The 18,371-nt window shown below is 48.4% G+C and overlaps 6 protein-coding genes across 6 annotated transcripts; 4 read left to right on the top strand and 2 right to left on the bottom strand.

The window, feature by feature from the left end:
* Positions 1-3,250: 3,250 nt before the first annotated feature.
* Positions 3,251-3,823, bottom strand: HOO65_050386 (serine threonine protein kinase; the record flags this gene model as incomplete). The annotated part of the gene is made up of 1 exon (XM_071000875.1): positions 3,251-3,823. One exon carries the CDS (start codon positions 3,821-3,823, stop codon positions 3,251-3,253), a length of 573 nt encoding a protein of 190 aa, XP_070858445.1.
* Positions 3,824-4,608: 785 nt separating this feature from the next.
* On the top strand, positions 4,609-5,015 carry HOO65_050385 (uncharacterized protein; the record flags this gene model as incomplete). Its single annotated transcript, XM_071003562.1, has 3 exons — positions 4,609-4,647; positions 4,696-4,941; positions 4,986-5,015. 3 exons carry the CDS (start codon positions 4,609-4,611, stop codon positions 5,013-5,015), a joined length of 315 nt encoding a protein of 104 aa, XP_070858444.1.
* A 1,574-nt stretch (positions 5,016-6,589) lies between these two features.
* Positions 6,590-9,043, top strand: HOO65_050384 (Copia protease; the record flags this gene model as incomplete). The annotated part of the gene is made up of 1 exon (XM_071000874.1): positions 6,590-9,043. The coding sequence occupies one exon, from the start codon at positions 6,590-6,592 to the stop codon at positions 9,041-9,043; it is 2,454 nt and encodes an 817-aa protein (XP_070858443.1).
* Positions 9,044-9,675: 632 nt separating this feature from the next.
* HOO65_050383 (Phospholipid diacylglycerol acyltransferase) lies at positions 9,676-10,290 on the top strand (the record flags this gene model as incomplete). The annotated part of the gene is made up of 1 exon (XM_071000873.1): positions 9,676-10,290. One exon carries the CDS (start codon positions 9,676-9,678, stop codon positions 10,288-10,290), a length of 615 nt encoding a protein of 204 aa, XP_070858442.1.
* A 1,357-nt stretch (positions 10,291-11,647) lies between these two features.
* On the top strand, positions 11,648-12,100 carry HOO65_050382 (Proteasome component ECM29; the record flags this gene model as incomplete). The annotated part of the gene is made up of 1 exon (XM_071000872.1): positions 11,648-12,100. The coding sequence occupies one exon, from the start codon at positions 11,648-11,650 to the stop codon at positions 12,098-12,100; it is 453 nt and encodes a 150-aa protein (XP_070858441.1).
* A 2,981-nt stretch (positions 12,101-15,081) lies between these two features.
* HOO65_050381 (uncharacterized protein) lies at positions 15,082-17,979 on the bottom strand (the record flags this gene model as incomplete). The annotated part of the gene is made up of 6 exons (XM_071003169.1): positions 15,082-15,372; positions 15,440-16,151; positions 16,817-16,931; positions 17,115-17,481; positions 17,527-17,795; positions 17,898-17,979. The coding sequence occupies 6 exons, from the start codon at positions 17,977-17,979 to the stop codon at positions 15,082-15,084; spliced, it is 1,836 nt and encodes a 611-aa protein (XP_070858440.1).
* Positions 17,980-18,371: the final 392 nt, after the last annotated feature.

Raw genomic sequence — 18,371 nt, 5'->3', positions numbered from 1 at the left:
TATGAGACTGTTTTTGCTTTCTTTTTCGTTTCCTGCCAGTCCGGTTCCTGGACAGTTGACATTTTCTTCTTGTTTTTTTTTTTTCAACTTGTTTTTCTTCAACAATCTTGACGATCTCATGTCTGCCTTTCATCAAGGCCACCAAATCTCGGCGTTTTCCTGGTTTGCTTTTTCGCGGTATCTACTATCTTGGATTCACAATGAATGAAAAACTGCACTCAAGTGCTTCAATGAATTCAATGAAACTTTCCTCTTGAAAAAAACAAAAAAAATCAGATCTGTGCGCATGGATTCATAGGAGGAGAAGGAGGAGGAGGAACAAGGACTTGGGATGGTGGATGAACGAGTCTCGCTCGCTGTGTAGCACCCAGAGTTTCAGAAGCGCTGCGCGGGCCAGGACAAAGCCGAAATGCCTGCAATGCTATAGTTCCAGCTAAATACCCATTGTAGGGCAAGATAGTAGATCGTGGATTGTCCCGTCTCAACGCCTTTTTGCCATATGGTGTTTTTGCGTTCAATGATATGAGCTATTCCTATTCTCATGTTAGTGAATAACTACTTTAAAATGCGTTAGACCTCAAAGTGCTAAATTAACCCCCTACGAGCCACTTAGGGTCTCGTGGCGCCTTTAACCCTTGTGACCAAGAAGGTGGTACTCAGTTTCAGGCCTAAAGCGTCACATTTGGAGTGCCATGGAGGATTAAAAATAGCGTTGGTGATAGTGGGTGCTCTATCAAAAAGTAAGGTCATTTTAGCTTAAAGGGCTCTTTCTATCGGGAGACACTTGTCAATTTGACATGTCAATACATCAGTATCAGCCCATTGCAGGGTGCCTTTTTGGAAAAATGGGGTGCTAGTCTTTCAGTGAGCTTATTTGTAGTGAAAGGTGGACTGTCTTTGCTTGACATTTCCTGCCAGATAAGCTGAGGCTGAGTAAGCTCAGAGTGCCTATCTGGCAGTAAGCAATGGCACCTTGATGGTATCTAGAAGGTAATGGAGGAGGGGATAGGAGAACAGTGGCAAAACATAACGTCCACTGAGCTCCATTCTTGCTTCTTTTTATCCTTATTTGTTATAAGATCGATTCCGCGACTAGCCGCCTACCGCTTGCTAAATTTTGATGGCTGTTCTCCAATCTGATGGCAATCGTGCCACAGGTCTGGGCACACCACCTGCTCCTTGCCAGAACCGCCACCACGAGTCGCCGCAATGGTAGTGGGCACGGCTCTTTGCACTTCTGCTGTATATTTGCTGAGAGGCCTACTGCCGGAGTTGCTAATTCCCGGCTTGGGATGGAGCTGGCCGCAAGAAGCGAAACGAATCTGGTTTCACACGGACTAACATTATATCAACGGACTTTTAGATCAGGTCGAAAAGCGTTAGCGGCAGGGTGCTATTGCCCAGAGCTTAAGAAATGATCGCCGGCAGTTCGAGCAGCAGGATTGGTATTCTAGGGCCTGTTGCGATAATATTTATCTGTTCTATGCAGTCGAAAAACACCATTGACTAGAGGCTCAATCTAAAGCGACCTGCCGCATCCCGCCACAACGCCAACGAAGCAGGTTCTGGAAAAGCGCCGTCATCAAGCCGAGCCTTGGCCGGAATAGCATCTATATTGGGGCCCAAAAGTTTCTCTACATGATATAAAACTTTCTGCTTTTGAGCACAGGCTATTCATATTGTGTTGGGGGTATCGTTAGGTTCGATGGTGTTATTCTTCTTTAATCAATGGACTCTGAAAATACCGGCAAAATAAAGAAGCAGAAGCGCCATGCTGGCCCTTCGATGATGGCAAAGGTCAGGCCCAAGCTTGCAATTACATGACTATCGTTGGTTTTTCTAATCGCCATATTTTGGCTGGCTGACTCGTCTGTTTTTCTCTATACTGGATACAAAGAGATGGGCGCAATTTGTACTTACTGCGGTTGAGAGTGGTATTTCTCATGCCACTAGACGCTGAGGAGAACAACTTCTCGACGCCTATTCTGCTACATATGGTACCAGTTGCTAAGCCGTTATTGAAGGCCTGCTCTTGGCACACCGCCCCTATTCTAGGCCTCTGTCATGCGGCTAGTTACTGTAGATGGCAGTGGTGTCCATAGACTCTTTAGTATCTTGACTCTCAAAAATATGGTCGGGCGTATCTGGGATGCTGGAAACTTTGTCAAAGTAGTAAGGCCTTGGGAGAGACTGCATCTTATTAGTAGCATGGGTACTAGAGGGTATGACTAGCCTGGGAGCCCTACTGACAGCATTATTGCATCATGATTGCCATTGTAGTTGGCTGATCAATCTATTTGCGCGTGCAAAGACTGCCCATCTCGCATGCGTCTTCGAGCCGACAAATTCCCCGCACACCATACACCACCAAGCGCCTTTCTAGCTACACAGTCAGATACCACCATCAAGTGTACACTTTAGACGAATTGCAGCGACTTTTAGTGCGTGCTGTAGCGACAAGAGTAGCTGCGTAACTAATACCTGTCTACATGGGGACATGTTATATCCGGGTAAACATAGACATAGGGTCTGCGCACTTGGACTTGACAAGCATTGTGTTTAATGTTGCATCTCTTTCACCTACTATATCAGCGATGACTAGGGGCGGTGCTGAAACACAGCCTACTGTTTTCACAAGACGTAGTACGCATGTGTAGTATCAGTGCTCTGCTTCTTTTGTTGCTACAAGTGGGGATCGACAGAACACGGCTACGTCAGTGCTACAAGGGCTGGTCTGCCATTTTGCATGTTGCAATCCTCAGGCCACCAAGGATGTGCAGGGTATGTGATTACGCGAGGGCCAGGACCCTTCAGCTCTGGGGATGCTTCGCATGTCCTCTGCAATCTCTGTCACTGCTAGCTTGCGTCTTGTGGGTGTTACGCCTGCGTCTATGATACGGCAGTTGTAACCCTGCAGCTGTTGACCACAGTATACAGAACGCTATAATCAATCACGTAGATGAATATATATACGGTAGACTCGTATGAATGGCAATCCTAAAATGTATGTCGATTCTTCTGATTCTTAATGCTTGATGAAGAAGGAAGGAAACTCTATGACAGACTTCCGAGGCTGACGCTTCGTAAGTCTATCTTAGAGTGGGGTTAGGGAGGCTTCTTGTGTGGGACTTTTCTAGGGTTGGGGTTGTCTCAATAGCCGTTTGTGTGCAACCTTCGCACAAGCACAGCAGCTGTCATCTACCTCCGGGAACTACGTATGAAGCAAAGCTCATGATCATTATTTATTGACCTAGATTACGGAAGACACTGATGCATCGCGCGGCTCAGCTGTAGGAACCAGCGAGTATTCGACAGATATGTTCCGCTGGCCATCCTCCATGCATCTGTCGGCATTATCGATTGCCTGTTCCATGAATTGTGGTATTCCAAATTCTAGGACACACCCATAGCTCTGAAGAGTCGAGATGGCATTCTCGACCCAAGTTACACAGCTCTGCTGCTCAGCCTGGTGCCTGAGTGGTAGAGGAACGGTTTCCAAAATGCTCTTCATATGCTCAAATAGCAGGCCCTCGCGTGTGTGTCCGATTTTCACTTGTAAAATGAGTCTAGAGCCGCGTGTAGGGTCGTCTTCTAGCATATGTTTGAACCACCAGTCCCCAGTTGGGTTGTTACAAATGTATGTAGTTTCGTCGAGGACATTATCGTCCGTCGCCTCAAAGGACCAGTAGCGTTCTTCTTTGCCTTGCTCTGGCTTGACAAGGATACCCCAGTGGTAAGCCATGAGGCCTTGGACTTGCCGCTGATGTCCCCTAGACAAGTAACCTCGATCATACAAAGCCACAAAAATCTGCCGCGATTCCATGGTCGCGTCTGTATACGAGAGGCTAGACCGGCTTGTCAGCAATGTACTGTCGTCTTAGGGTGGAAATACGTACTAGGCGACTCTAATGACAAGAAGTCTGAGCAATATTTACGGGCTGAAAAAGGAAGCAAGATAGTTTAATATCAATTATAATATTACGAATAAACCGTTGTAGGAAGAAGCTAGCCTAAGCTATATGGAGAGGATGGTGACTTTTATAAGATGGGACATAGCTTGATAAAAGTAAGGCTTATGCATACTGTTGTATTATACACACAGCCCCAATATGTTGCCGCGTTGCTTGGTCAATGATTCCGTCCATTCCTGCTCGCTGGCACAAAACAGGATTTCTGGTGAGTATAATGGTGTAAAGGGCTTGCTTGCTAAAGATGTGTCGTATCACCAGGCTTGGAAATGGCCAAACGTTGAAAAGAGCATGCAGACTAAGTCAAGCAGGACGGGCGGAGATCTTTACAGTGGTACATGGGCGTACAATAGTAGGATCGTCGTCCACAGTGCATAGTGGTCTAGTGATCAACCAATAGACAGTCTTGACAGAGTATGCATTGGGTCTACTGTCAGAATATGACTAAGCAGACATGCAAGAAAGTACACGTGACTGTAAACCCAAGTATCTATGTCTCATAGTCGAAGTGAAGAAAGAATACAAGCAATTCTACCACAATCAAGAGTCTCAACCTTTATCGAACAGTTAACAATTATTTATTTTATTTTCCAAAAAAAAAAAAAAAAAAACTTTTCTCCTACTTTTAACTACCGTCAAAATGGCCAACTCGACAACCGATTCCACTCAACTACACTCAGTTAGAGACCGGTCGAAATTCGTGGGAGAACTCAAGTAGTTTGCAAAGGAGTGCAACATCTGGGACAACATTGATCCGGCAGCGGACCCTAGAACAGCATGGGCGGAGGAACCGAAAGTACCATGTGCACCAGAAGAAGTACCAGCGCCCACCCTTCCCCCAAACGCAACTCTAGTCGATGATCAAGACTGGGAGAATGTCACCAAAGTAGATGCGGAAGAAGAAGCTCGCCGAGCCCGCATGCCGACACGACAACGCTCTCGATTGGAAGAAGCAGAGCCCATCCCCACTCGAGTAAGGCTTTCTAGCCATGAAAAGCTACTAGCTTGCCACGCTAGGACGATGGAAACCACCTGTCGCACCTATGAGACCCAGGTCAATAAATTCAGACTCAAGTGGGATCTTTTCCGCGACCAGCACGAACGAAAAAAAAAAAACTGCGAGCTTGGATGAACAAGCACATTTCGCCTGCCTTAGCTACCCAGGGGAAGAATATTGGCCAGACAAGGTGGTCGATAAACTCATGGATGTCTTGAAGAAGTACGTGGCGGTACCTGGCCATCCGCTGGCACTGGAACTCGAGAGTGGTGGCGACTGGAGGCTTCAAGATAGACCCAGAAATGTGAAGGGACAGATACTCCAAGATATGCCTAGGAAGGGGGAATGGGCCAAATAAAAGAGACATGCTCCTCCTTCTCTGAAATTGGCCTGGAGCTACTTTCCCAACCTCATAACCAAAGTGATCAAAGCGGCAGAAAAGCCAAAGAAGGGGTATTCACATCCGGAAGGGTGATGGATCTTACTGCGCCAGTTTTCATTACAATCAACATGGCGATGCTAGGGGCCAACGCAGCCATACCCAACGTCGGGATAAGCCCGTCGCTTGACATAACAGGGGAGGACCTAGTCACGGCCACTGCAGAAAACGTACATCCCATGTCGAGCTCGATCCATGATCTTGAGCTAGGGGACATGTTGAGATCCTCCATGAAATGATGGGTACTTTTAGATTCGGGAGCCGGCCGTCACGTTTTCAACTCTAGGACACATTTTGTTGGGATGATGAGGGAAGTGCAAGCCCAGATCATTACAGGGGGAGATGTAGTGTCTACTTCGAGCGCAGGAACGGTGCGTCTCCCACTACATGGGGGCGACTTCCGGGCACTAAATCTACTTGATGTGGCATATGCTCCAACATTCCCATGCAATGTGGTATCCTACGGCCTCTTAGAGAGGAAGGTTACAATCTGAGATACGGACAACAACTTTCTGGTAACAAAGAAAGATAGAGCGAAGCTGTGCCGAATAGTGCGATATGGAACGCTCTATGCGCTAGACACTGGTAAGTCAACACTAGCAGTCCCAGTTAGGGACAGTAGTCAATGGTCCAGTTACGGACAGACTCAGTCAGGCTGGATAGACTATCTAGAGACATTGAAAACCTCGCTAAGTGACACCTGAAGCTGGGGGGTGGGAGATCCAATTAGGACACTAACAATGAATCTCAAAATATAGGCATCCAGGATGAAGATGCAGAAAGGACTGCAAGTCCAGGCTCAAATCTCACATTCGCAGCCCTGGGTACAATGGAAAGTCAGAAGGATGACTTTGACCATACTAGTGCCGCCAGGCAGGCGAGAAACCACTTTGTTGCACCAACAGGGATGGGAAAGAAAGCTACGACGACGAAAATCTGGCATGGACGTACCGCCCATCCCGCAGCACGGGTGCTTGATCAGGCGCAGAAAGCATCACACTAGGTCAAAGGAAGGCCCCCCCGACCCGGCCATTTAAGAGAGTGGCAATTGACTTCACGGACATGAAGGGTAACCCAACGTACTCATCGATCATGTTCATGGTAGATAGGTTCTCTAGGTTTACCTGGGGGGGGGGGGGGGTGTGCCTCATGAATAGGAAAGCCAGAACCGTCTTCGAGGCAATTATGATGCTCATAAGGAAGCTTGATGCAGCACATGGACACAAGGTGTCTGTCTTGGAGGCCGATGGAGAGATCAGAAACTTGGTCCTGGAAGAAAGCTTTAAGAAACATGGGCTCACGTTGCACATTTCGGCGCCATATGCTCAAGACCAGAACGGTGGAGCAGAACGAGTTACGGCGGTAATCAAAACGAGATACAGAGCGATATCTGTTCACTCCGGAATCCCTGCTCTCCTATGGACAGAGAAAATGATGTTGGCAATCTATATTCATATCCGCTTACCAAGTGATACGATAGGCGCTGTCACACCCTACCAGCTAGTCTACAAGAGAAAGCCCTCGATCGGGCATCTGCGAGTCCTCGGGTCGGTAGTCTACTCGCTGAAATCATCCACCCTAAGAGGAGTAGGCAGGATGGAGTGGGACAACCCAAGAACAGAAGTAGGATGCTTAGTTGGGTACGGAGAGACCACAGGGGTCTACCGAGTCTGGAACCCGGACACAGGGGCGGTCCAGGAGAGGAGAGACGCTGACATTGATGAAAGGACTCTCTTCTGCAAGCTGGCGGATTTTTTTCTTTCCCGAGAACCATGCAAGTACGCGGAGCATCGACCAGGACACAACATTTTGCCAGTATCAAACACCCTACTGCGACAGGCTACGACGAACGATGGTCTCGCGAAAGCGGTGAAGGCAGAGTCTCTAGCCTTTGGTCCAATGGTAGACTCCTCGCAAGAAGTCTCCAAAGAGCAGCACCTAGGGCCTCGGCCAATCCACATGAATGCAGCTCAGGGGGTGCTTATGGCAGTAGTCAAGTGGTACCCGAAGAAAGCAAAGAAAATGGCGAAGAGAAGGACCTTCCATAACCCCAAGACACTGGAAGAGGATAATTTCAAAGGAAGATGGCGAGAACGACACACCCATCCGATCCCCATGTCGGAAATGCCATCGACGCCAGCCCACTACAAGGAATCCCTAACTTGCTGGATGGCAGATGAATGGAAGGAAGCGCGTGAAGCGCACCTGCAAACGCATGCCAAGGCGAACTCATGGGATGAGATCGACTCAGCAAAGGCCGCAGGCGACAGGGTCCTCGACAACAAATGGGTCTTCTCCTACAAGACAGATGAATCGGGAACATATTTCAAGTCATGCAAGGCAAGACTTACGATTCGAGGGGATCAACAACCGAAAGATCCGTCGGCAGTACTGTATGCCGCCACACTGTCGTCAGTATCATTGCGCATGATACTAGTCCTTGCCCTCAGGAAGGATATGAGTGTGACCCAGTGGGATGTATCCAACGCCTTTATGGATGCAACGCTCCCAAGGCCCATTTACATGAAAATGTATGCGGGTGGTCAGAAGGATCGCATCCTCCGGACAAAGAAGGCGATCTTTGGTCTCAGAGAAAGTCCATCACTATGGAATGCTCTCTTCACGAGAATCATCACGGAATTAACGGACCTACGGCCAGTACCGGAAGATCCATGTCTATTTGCAAGCCCAGATGGACAACGATTCATTGTCCTATGGGTGGATGACTGGTTGGACATCAGAGCGAATCAATATGCGTATATCGGAACGCTGTTGAACAAATGGGGGACCTACCTGCAAGATGGGAAAAGACGCGTGGTCGCATGTCCTATGCGGAACCATCGACTTCCAAGGAACCCAGCTGATAACGGTGATCTCAGACTTAAGAACAAATACCAGCAACTTCTGGGAGGACTTCTACGGCTCAGCAATAACACCAGACCAGATTTGAAATTTAGTGTCAGCATTGCCTCGGAACATGCAGCGAACCCAGGCCAAACACACTGGGCGGCGTTACTCGACATACTGGAATATGTCCAACAATCCAAGGACGCCTTTCTGACAATAGAGGCAAAAGACACCACACTAGCCCCGGCATTCCAGGTCTACTCAGATGCAAGCTTTGCAGACAGATCAGATCTCAGAAGTACGCAGGGGCAGTTAATTAAATTCATGTCGACAGTCATCTTCGCCAAAAGCAACAAGCAGACAGTCGTCTCTACCTCGACGTCGGAAGCAGAATTGATTGCAGCATCATCAGTGTGCAGGGAGGCAATGTGGATACACCGCATTGCTAAGGCGATGTGGGTTCCTATTCCGCCAATGCTAAAGACACACTGTGACAACCAGCAGACAATCAGGGCAGTGACAAATACCCACACTCCACAGACCTCAAGGATGCAGCATGTTGACCTAGCAAATGAATGGCTACGAGTAGAAGTCCAGGCAAAGCGCATAGCTGCCAACTACCTGCCAACATCGGAGATGCCCGTGGACAGGCTCACAAAGCCACTACTGGACAAAGAATACACAGCTTTCAGACAATCCTTGGGGGTGAGGATCCGGGGTGAAGAACAAGTGAGGGGAACTAGAGAATGCGGTGCAGGATCTGAGGATGAGGAAATGGTGGACTTGGGCTAGGATGAGAGTCATACTCTGAGTATATCGCTACGATTGAATCTTGCCAGGGGGTGTGTCAGAACATGACTAGGCAGACATGGAAGAAAGGACAAGTGACTGTAAACCCAAGTATCTATATCTCATAGTCGAAGTACTCAGGGGTGGACGAAGGAGAGAGTGAACAATTAATACAAGCAATTCTACGACAGATTCCATAGTAAAGCAACCTTGTACAACATGACTAGGCTGGAGAGAGAATAGTCCATAAAAACATGTACAGGGGAAAATGTCTCTTCACACAAGGGCCTGAACTGAGGATCTCTGACATCAGCGAGTCTAACCTGCTCTTGACTGGCTTGGTGCTGGGGAGGGTTCTAGCCTAGGTTTCAAACACGACAATGCAAAGCCACTATGGATGGGACTGGGAAGACTACAGTGATGCTGCGCTAGCTTGGTTAAGTTTGTTGCAGAGTTTCCCTAGAGTTTGCGATGTAAGTGTTGGGAGTGTACATTGCTTGGGTCTATGCTGAAGAACATCTCGAATGGGGACATTTTGCCTTTGGCGTTTGCTCTTCATGTGCCACGTATTCACCTGATGCTTTTTTCAAGTGGAATTGGAATCTCCACGACGTAATGTTTAATTCTCTTCACACATGATGTGCAATGTATCTATCTACATGTGCTGGATGTGGTTTGAGTCTACAACAGAGCCCAACCCACCTGCGATTCACAAAAGTTCACAGCGCCACGCATATGCAAACAGAAGCCTGGATTTGACTAGCAGTGAACCTAAAAACTTTACCATTGATGATACTATGGACTATCTTTACAGCACAACCGAGGAATGGTATAGAAATATGGTGAAGAATTCGTACTCAAAGGGGGCTGCCTACAGCGCCAATGAGGTCAATGCCAACGAAAATGACCCTAGCAAGTGGATCAACTCTCTGGAGACGCGTCTGCCCCTTGCTCTAAGCCTGAAAATCTACTGCTTCTACAGAGTTGGCAAAGCCACAGAGCGTGCTTACTATTACAAGAAGTCTAATTCCATCCTCAACTCCCAGCCCAATATTACTATTGACACAAGTGTCACTGAAAACCATATTGACTATGGCGTTATCATGGGTGAGGGAGATGGCACTGTTAACCTATTGAGTACTGGATACATGTGCAACAAGGGCTGGAAGATGCCACGATACAACTCTGCTGGGGCCAAGGTCACAGTTGTGGAGCTGCTGCACAATCTTGAGGCAATGACTTGTTCTTGATGACCTTGAGCGACTGGTAGAATACCCAAGATATTCATAGAAGAGTCTCTGTTTGCTTTTTCTGTAAAAACAGGTCAGCAGATTCTTGAAATTTTCCCAGAAGGCAGGCAAATACGTAAGTCGATTCTGTAAATGTAGCAGGCAACCAAGTGAATACGTATGTAGGTTACTATTTAGTACGTAACTATGTTGCCTATTTCAAGTACTTGCCTGTTATGCTGAGCACGTCACACCCTGAGGTGTTATACGATTGGATAGTGTAGGCAAAGGAAGAGGGAATTAGTGCTTCTGGGGGGAAACTGCCTAAATTTTATATTGACAACACAAGCTGCACTTTCCCAGCTTGGTTCCATTTGACTACACTCCATTCAGCTCTTTTTAACCTACACAAACTTCGCTGCCTGTCTTTCCCCCTCTTTTCTCTCCTTGCACCATTTTCCCTTGGACTCTCTCTTTTTCTCTTGCATATGCTTTCAGTGTTATATTTCGATTTCTTCTCGCCCACCCTTGTTTTTCTGCACCTTTTTCTGCACCTTGTTTTGTCGACGAGTGAGCCGAGCTGTCATCAAGCTCGCTTTTTAGCTGCTACAAAAACCTTGGTAGCAGCAAATCCAGCAGTATTCCCTCAGAATTTCGCCTGTAATTGGCAGCCAGCTCGATCATTTGGGCTTAGTTCATCATCCCGTAAGCCCATTAGCTCATTTATGGTTTATTTCTTTTGACAGAAAGTATCCCCTCTTCTCTTCTCTCTCAATCTAACAACCAAATCCATAGCTCTCAAAGCTTCCTCAAGCTACTAGTACCGACCTGCTGCCTCCTAGTGATAAAACCCGACCAAACTCCCTTTCTTCGTCGTCTTGCTTAGGGGAGGGTTTTACTTTTCGCCATGACTGAGGCTAGCTCTACCTCCACAGAGGCACGCGAGCTTGAGCTCGTTTCTAAAGTCGAGTTTGCTATTTTGAATGTAGCTACTGATGAAGAAAAGCTGCAACCACTATTGACAAAATATCTCACAGCCTTTATTCTGAAGGCTACAAGTGAAAACGCGTCCATTCGTGTTCGTATGATTCAATCCGTCTATAAACTACAGACGTTTATTAAACCCCCAACGTAAGCTACTGCTATCCAGTCTCCCAAACTGAACATCACTCAATGCTAACAACAATATAGGATCGTTCTACTGGTAGCTTCCCTCTTGGATCAGCTCGTGAAAGCTGAAAGTGCAGTTTTGAAGCAGCTAGACGTTCTCTTTATCCACCACAGCTTGCCTCGCCTGCTACCAGAACAACGTCATGATCTTTTTCCAACCCTTCTTGTATCAATGGCCTGAGAGAAAGACATCAAGTTTGCCTCTATAATGTTCAACTTTCTTCTCAGAATCTTGCCTGACATCAAGCTTCCCTCTCGGGACACTGTCGAAGATAAGGCCCTCAGGAAGGAGATCGGCATACAAGAGTCTGACGCCCAAGTTATTTCCAGATGGCTTGGCCTAGTCTTGCTGCTCAGAATGCCTGCAGGGGATAAGGTGTCTCAAGAGAAAGTTGAGGCTTTTAACGCCATGCGGGCGTCGGACCTAGAATTCCTACAGCCATGGAGCCTGGAGATGGAACTCCCATATCGCCAGATCTCATTGACAAAGACACGTGTGATGTCACTCCTATCAAGCGGCATCTTTACCGACCCGGAGAAGTTTATGCCAGCTCTCTACGCCTCCTCTAGCCCTGACTCCAATGTTTCTAGCCCTGGAACCAATATTATCAAGAAGCTCAACGTTAACTTGGAAGATGAAGAGATTGCACGCAGGCTCTGATACTGACACTACCCTACAGCCTTTTGCCTACGAGATAATTGGAATCTTGAGCAAGGCTAGCCGTTTTACCTTCCAGCAAAAGCTTTCTCTCGCTCAATGGCTGTTCCAGTCTCTGTCAGAAGAGACGACTCCAGAGACAGTCGTTGATATTGAAGGCGCATTATCTATGCTGAGCACCTGATTTAGGCCAGACGAAAAGACTTCTTATGAGGAACATGAGTCTTTTATCATTCCAGACTGACCTCAAGACTCGTGGGACTGTGAGAAAGTACCTTTCACTTCCAGAGAATAATGTGGCAACCTGCACCTTACTTTACTGCGCTCTGATTGGTGCCTTTCATGGTGTGTCTGAGACTGTTGTGGGGGAATGTCTCAGCTATGCTGTTCATATTTCTTCAATGAGCCCATCAGATGCCATCTCCACTGTTCTCGAGCGTTTGGAGCCCACTGCATTCTGGCCTCTTCTACATTCACCATGGAAGGAAGTATGATATGATCTCTCACTGCCCAGGCCTATGGCATTATGCTAGCACATCCTGCTACTTCTGAATCAGACTTTCTGTTAGACCATAGGCCTCCGGAGAAAGGGCCCTTCTGAAACTCTTCAGAGTCTTTTCGACATCTCCTTCTGCTCTTGTCTTCTTTTTTCCTTTTTTTGGGGTTTTTCCCCATGACCCCCTCTCTTGCTTCTCTTCCTCCCTTCCTCGCTCATCCTCCCCTCTCTGTCCCCTGACTCCTCCCTCACCTCATCATGCCCTCTCTGTGTGCAGCCATGCCATGTGTGTGTGTGGGCCGTTGTAGGTGCTTCAGGTTCCGATGTAGCACGCTAGCAATCAATGTACTTTGTTGCTTTTGTGTTTTTCAGTAGCTTTGGCTCCAAGGCCTTGGTAAAGTCCTGCACGTCCACATGTGTCCTCGTTCTTTGGGCTGGTTGCATTGAGTGCATTTGCATGGGCACTGATTGTTGAAATGGTCGTGGTACTGGTCAAAGTCTCCATGTCCTGTCCTGGCAGCCAGGATGTGCCCCAGTCCTGTTCTGTCCGGGTTGCATGGGATACTGTCAAGTGGGTGGTATCCTTCCTGCTCCTTCCACCACTTCTCGTACTCCTTACGCAGTTGGTCTCTCCTCCATCTTTGTGCCCCTGCCAGGCTGGTGCAGGGATCAAAGTTGGACCTGAGGCATCCAAGCTTGGCTTGTGCATTGGCTTGTTCGTTTCCCTCCAGGCCTACATGTCCTAGGACCCAGAGCACTTGGATGCATCTCCTGTCATCCTTGCTCTTCCATGTGTTCAGGGTCCTTTTTGTTTCATCAATGATGTCCTGGGAGGTACTGTTTCGTGTTTGTGGGTTGCATAGTCAGTCGACTATTCCTTGGTTGTCCAGACATATCCAGATTTCCTCAGTGTCCTCGTGTGCTACTTGCCCACCTAGCTGCCTCACAGGCTCTGTACACTTCTGTGTCCACCACCTCCATCCATTTGCCTAGAGCTGTGTGTCCTGTTTCCAGGGTAGCTCTGTTTGTGGTGGTGACCCACCCTGCTCCTGTGTTCCCCTTCACGTCTTTCAAGCCATTGGAGTAGGCTATCAGGGTCCCTAAGGGTGCCATGTTTACCTCCTCTCTGTGTTTCTCTGCTTCTCTTTCCTTGCTGAGCCACTTTCAAGGGGGCATGCTTGGCCTGGTGACTTCCAGTCTCAGTGTTGTGTGGGTTTCCATTCTCACTGGGAGCATTCTTTGTAGCCTTAACATGACTGGATTGTACTGAGCTCCTCTCAGTGTATGATCCTTGTCCAGTGTGTGTCAGTGTATGGCTTCCCCTCTTTTTTGTCCTCCCACATGAGTTCGATTGGTGGGAAGCTTGCTGTGGATGTAGGCACTCTTTTGGCGTTGTGCAGTACATGGGTAGGGCTGCGACGTTGAATTTCTCTGCTGCTGTTTTCGTCGTTTCAGTTCCCATCCATGCACTCATTGTGAAAAGTGCTTTGCTCATCGCACACGCCTGGGCTGTGTTCAGCATGCATGCTGTGTCTGCTCCCTTGTAGCACCCAGCCAGATATCTCAGGCTGTTGGCTACTCGGTTGATGCTTGCTGTCGTTTTCATGATGTGCCCATTGAAGAGGAGGCCGGCGTCGAAATGGAGTCCTAACCATTGCATTGACTGCTTTTTTGGTGTGGGGTTCACTTCGCCTAGTCCCTCAATCGTGACGGATGGATTGTCAGTGATCCTTCTTCTGCCTTTGATGTGCAGGAGTGTTGATTTTCCCAGGTCTAGTTCTAACCCGTTCTGTACCATCCACTCTGTCACTGTCTCCATCAGTGTTTTGATTTTCTGGCAGTTGTCATCGAAAGTTTGGCCACTAACTACTAGCGCCCTGTCATCTGCATATCCCAAGAGATGAGGTATCCTCCTGTAGATGGGAGCCATGAAAAGCATGAAGAGAATCGGCGAGACTGGAGAGCCTTGTGGGAGGGAGCCTCCTACTCGCTTCGTTGTCCAGCCCTCCTCTGTTTGCATGTGGGCAGTCCTTCCCTCCATGAAACTTCTTGCCCAGCGACATAGTTTGGTTGGCCATCAGTTTTCAGACAGCTGTCTTTCCATTCTCTCTGGTTCGACTGCGTCGTATGCTCCTTTTATGTTGAAGGTCAGTTTTGAAGTAACTCTTTTCCAGTACTGCGTGTCTTCTATTCTTTCGCGCAGCTCAATGAGGAGGTCTGTAACTGCCCTCTTCAGTACTGCACAGATGTAGTTCCATGGGATGATCCTTTTCTCTATTGCTTCTTCCACCATCCTCTTAGCCACGGCTCTCTCCAGGCCCTTTCCCAGGGTGGGCAGGAGAGATATGAGTCGATATGATCAGGGCTCATTGCGTGGGCGTCCTGGCTTTGGGATCGCGACCAAGTCTGCCTTCTTGAAAATGCTGGGGTGGTTCCCACTCTCCAAACAAAGGTTGTATAACTTTGTTATCATGCTGCCTAGCAGTTCCTATGCTCTTTTCCAGACCTCATTCGTGATGCAGTCTGCTCCTGAGGCTGTATTCGCAGGTTTCCACAGAGAAGCTTTCACTTCCTCACTAGTGAGTAGTGACCATTCATTTGCCTCTGGGTTGGGCTCGTGAAAATGCCACTCCTTTTCTGTGTGTTCCTTTGTGTGTGTCTCCAGGAGAAGAACCACTGACTCAGCTGTGCAGGTGGTTTTCGTTTGGTCTGGTCTCTGCAATAGAGGGATATCCCTGTCTGTCTTGTCGTCGGCCCATTTAACTGCGCAGAAGACATCCTTTGGTTCTTTCAGGTCCACAACAATCTTGCTTATGAGGGACTTTTTAGCTTTCACAATTTCCTACCTCATGGCTTTTTTTTTGTTTCTTGTACTCGGTCCTCTTCTCGACGTCTGCAGGTTGATTGCGATGGGCTGTTTGTGCACTGTGCATTTGGGCGTTCTGATCGTGCACTATGCATTTGGGTGTTCTGTTCTTTGCATGCATCGTTCCACCATGGTTTGCGATATTGGAGGGCGTTTTTGGGGTTGACGCCTCAAGTGCTCTTTCCACTGCTGCTGTCAGTTCCTTGGCTATGAGCTCCGATTTGTTTACTTCGTCACTGTTGCTCTCCAGAAGCTTTTCCAGTTGGTCAGCTTCTCGTTTGCATTCTGCGACGAAGGTATCGGTGTTCATTTTCCTTAACCTCCATTTTGCCTCAGGTCTTTTTCGGGCTGCCCTCGCTCTCACTTTGACTTCAACAATCTCGTGATCACTCATGCTTCCTGGTATTATGTTCATACTGGTTACCCATTTACCCACTGTGGCTTGAGGTGCGATGACTAGGTCTATGACTCTCCCATCCTCGTGTGTGGGTTCTTCTTTGTCGTTGAGCATGGTGAGGTCATTTTCTGTCATCCAGTTCTCTAGGATCTTCCCTGCTTCATTTTCCATGGGGTTGACATCCCAGGTTCCATGGTGTGCGTTGAGGTCCCCCAGTTTAATCCATGCGTTGTCTTTTTCTGTTCGCATGAGTTCCTGTAGTCCCTCTCCCGGCCTTATGCTGCCTGTTGGTGCACTGTATGCCCCTATTATTTGAAGCGTTCCTTTCGTTGTATTTAGACGGATAGGGCACAGGTCTGCGTGCGCTTGGTGCATCTCCATTGTCTTTATGTTTTTTCATACATAGGCAAAGCTTCTGGGGCGGACCTCCCATCCATCTCTCAGGCTGTGTCAAGTATATTCCAGGTGGTCCTTTGTCCTGTCCTTACGCAGTCTGATCCAGGGTTCTTGTACCAATAGGACATCTACTCTCTGCCTGGTGGCATTTTGTAGTGTCTCCTCGTGGCTTGGTCCCCTTTTTCCTGCATTGACACTCCAAATTGTTAGGTTCTCTAACATTGGTCTTGTCAGGACTGGGTTGGTTCTTCGTTCGGCTCAGGGTCAGCCAGGGACATTATTTTCCTCTTTTTACGGGCTTGGCTGTCTTTCCCGCTGGTGTCCTGAGTCTTGTCTGCTGGCTCTGTCACTGTTCTCTCCGTGCGGGCTCCCCTTTTGCATTCGGGTTCCCCTGTGGAGTGGCCTACTATTTTGCAGACAATGCATGGCGCAGGAGCTCCAGAGTGTTTCTTTTCGGGGTGGTCTGGGCTTCCACAGAGCCTGCATCTCTGTTTTGCTTTACACCCCGCCGTGGAGTGTAGTTCCCAGCAGGTGCGGCATAGGGGCAGCGCTGAGGTTCTGCACCTCTTTATGGCCTTGACTTGGCCTCCGGTCTGTTTCGCGATTTGCTCGGAGAACCATTGTTCGGTTCTGATGGGCACGGGGCCCTCCTCACCGAGCACATAGAAGTCCTCCAGTCCTGTGATCCGTGCGTGGATCCACTTCTTCTATACTTCGCATGCCTTCGCTCCGTATGCGATCCTGGCTCGTTCCATGTTCGCATCTGTCGCTGTGCTTTTTTTGGTGTGGAATGCCCAGCCAGAGTTTACTTTCTTTGTGCCTAACTCTTTGGGTGTCCCCCCAAAAGTCTTTGCTAACTCACGGTTTGCCGCCTCTTCTTTGCCTTCGGTCGGTCCCCGAATGAAGACTCTGACCATTTGCTCTCCCTCCTTGCCGGGAGATTTGATGGTTGTCTTTTTCTGGGCTACCGGCTGTTTGGTCCCTCCGGTGGCCTGCTTGGCAACTGTCGCGTACGTTCTTTTCCCACTCGGCGCCTCCTGCTTCTGGGCAGTCGTCCCCTTGGGCTTTGTGGCCTTGCCTGTTTCCGGACTTTGTCTCTTCTTTTCGGTTTGTCCAGGGTTTGGGGCGCGGCCCCCGTGCTGCAGCTTCTGGAACGCTGCTCTGAATTCGGCAGAAACGTGTCCCGCCAGCATCCTTACGTCGGCATCCCCTTTCGCCATTGAGATGGCCTAGTTGCATATCTCTGGGACTTTTTCCGCCAGCCAGAGGTATACCTTGCCTTTCATTTCCGCCTGTTTCTTTTCCTTGGCTATGTGCTTCATGGCCATTGCGAGGTTGTGTTCTTTCTCGGTGGGTGGTCCACTGTGCTTCCTCTCCTTGGCAGCCTGTTTTCTCTTTGTTGTTTCCTTCTTCTCTGGCTGCTCCACGTGCGCGCTGGTTGTCGTTGGCTCCGCCTGCGGACTGGTTTCTTTCTCCTCCGCCTCTACACCCGCTGTGCTGTTTGTCGTCTCTAGTAAGGGTTCCTTAGGGTTATTTCCTTTTCCTAAGGTTGAAGGAGGTAAGTTTTTTGATCTCTGTTGCTCAAAGACACAGGTTCTAAGGGCACTCAGGCGTCATTGAATGTGATCTTTGATGGTTTGCTAACCCTCTGGACGGCTAGGCTTTGCATCCCCCCTATCACTGGGGAGAGCAATGTCAAAGAGATCATCAAACTGCTCTTGACTCATGCTAAGAAGGGTAATGAAAAGGCAATTGCTTGTCTAGGGCGCCTTGCTATGATACCGATACCGAGGCTATCGATGCCAATAACTTCATGCCTATGATTTTGGAGGAACTCTTCAAGCTGCATGAATTGAAAGGTATTGAAGTCCATTTCACTATTGGAGAGGTTATTGTTGCTCTTACTGCTGGATGGGATGCTGATTCTGTGAAGCTTCTAGTTAACCTTGATTCGTTTTCCATTGCCTACATGACGCCAAAGCGTCCTCATCTCTTGAGTATGGTTTTGGACAGATTAATTCAGAATACCAAGGACACCAAGCACTCCCTCCTCAAGGCCTCTAGTGTTTAGCTGTTCAGCTTTGTGCAATACTGCTCTCATGTGACGGAGGTTCATCAG

This window comes from Ceratocystis lukuohia, assembly GCF_044167205.1.
Source record: "Ceratocystis lukuohia strain C4212 chromosome Unknown Supercontig5_pilon, whole genome shotgun sequence".
In the NCBI taxonomy this organism is placed as follows: Eukaryota; Fungi; Ascomycota; class Sordariomycetes; order Microascales; family Ceratocystidaceae; genus Ceratocystis; species Ceratocystis lukuohia.
This window is presented reverse-complemented; position numbering and strand designations above follow the sequence as displayed.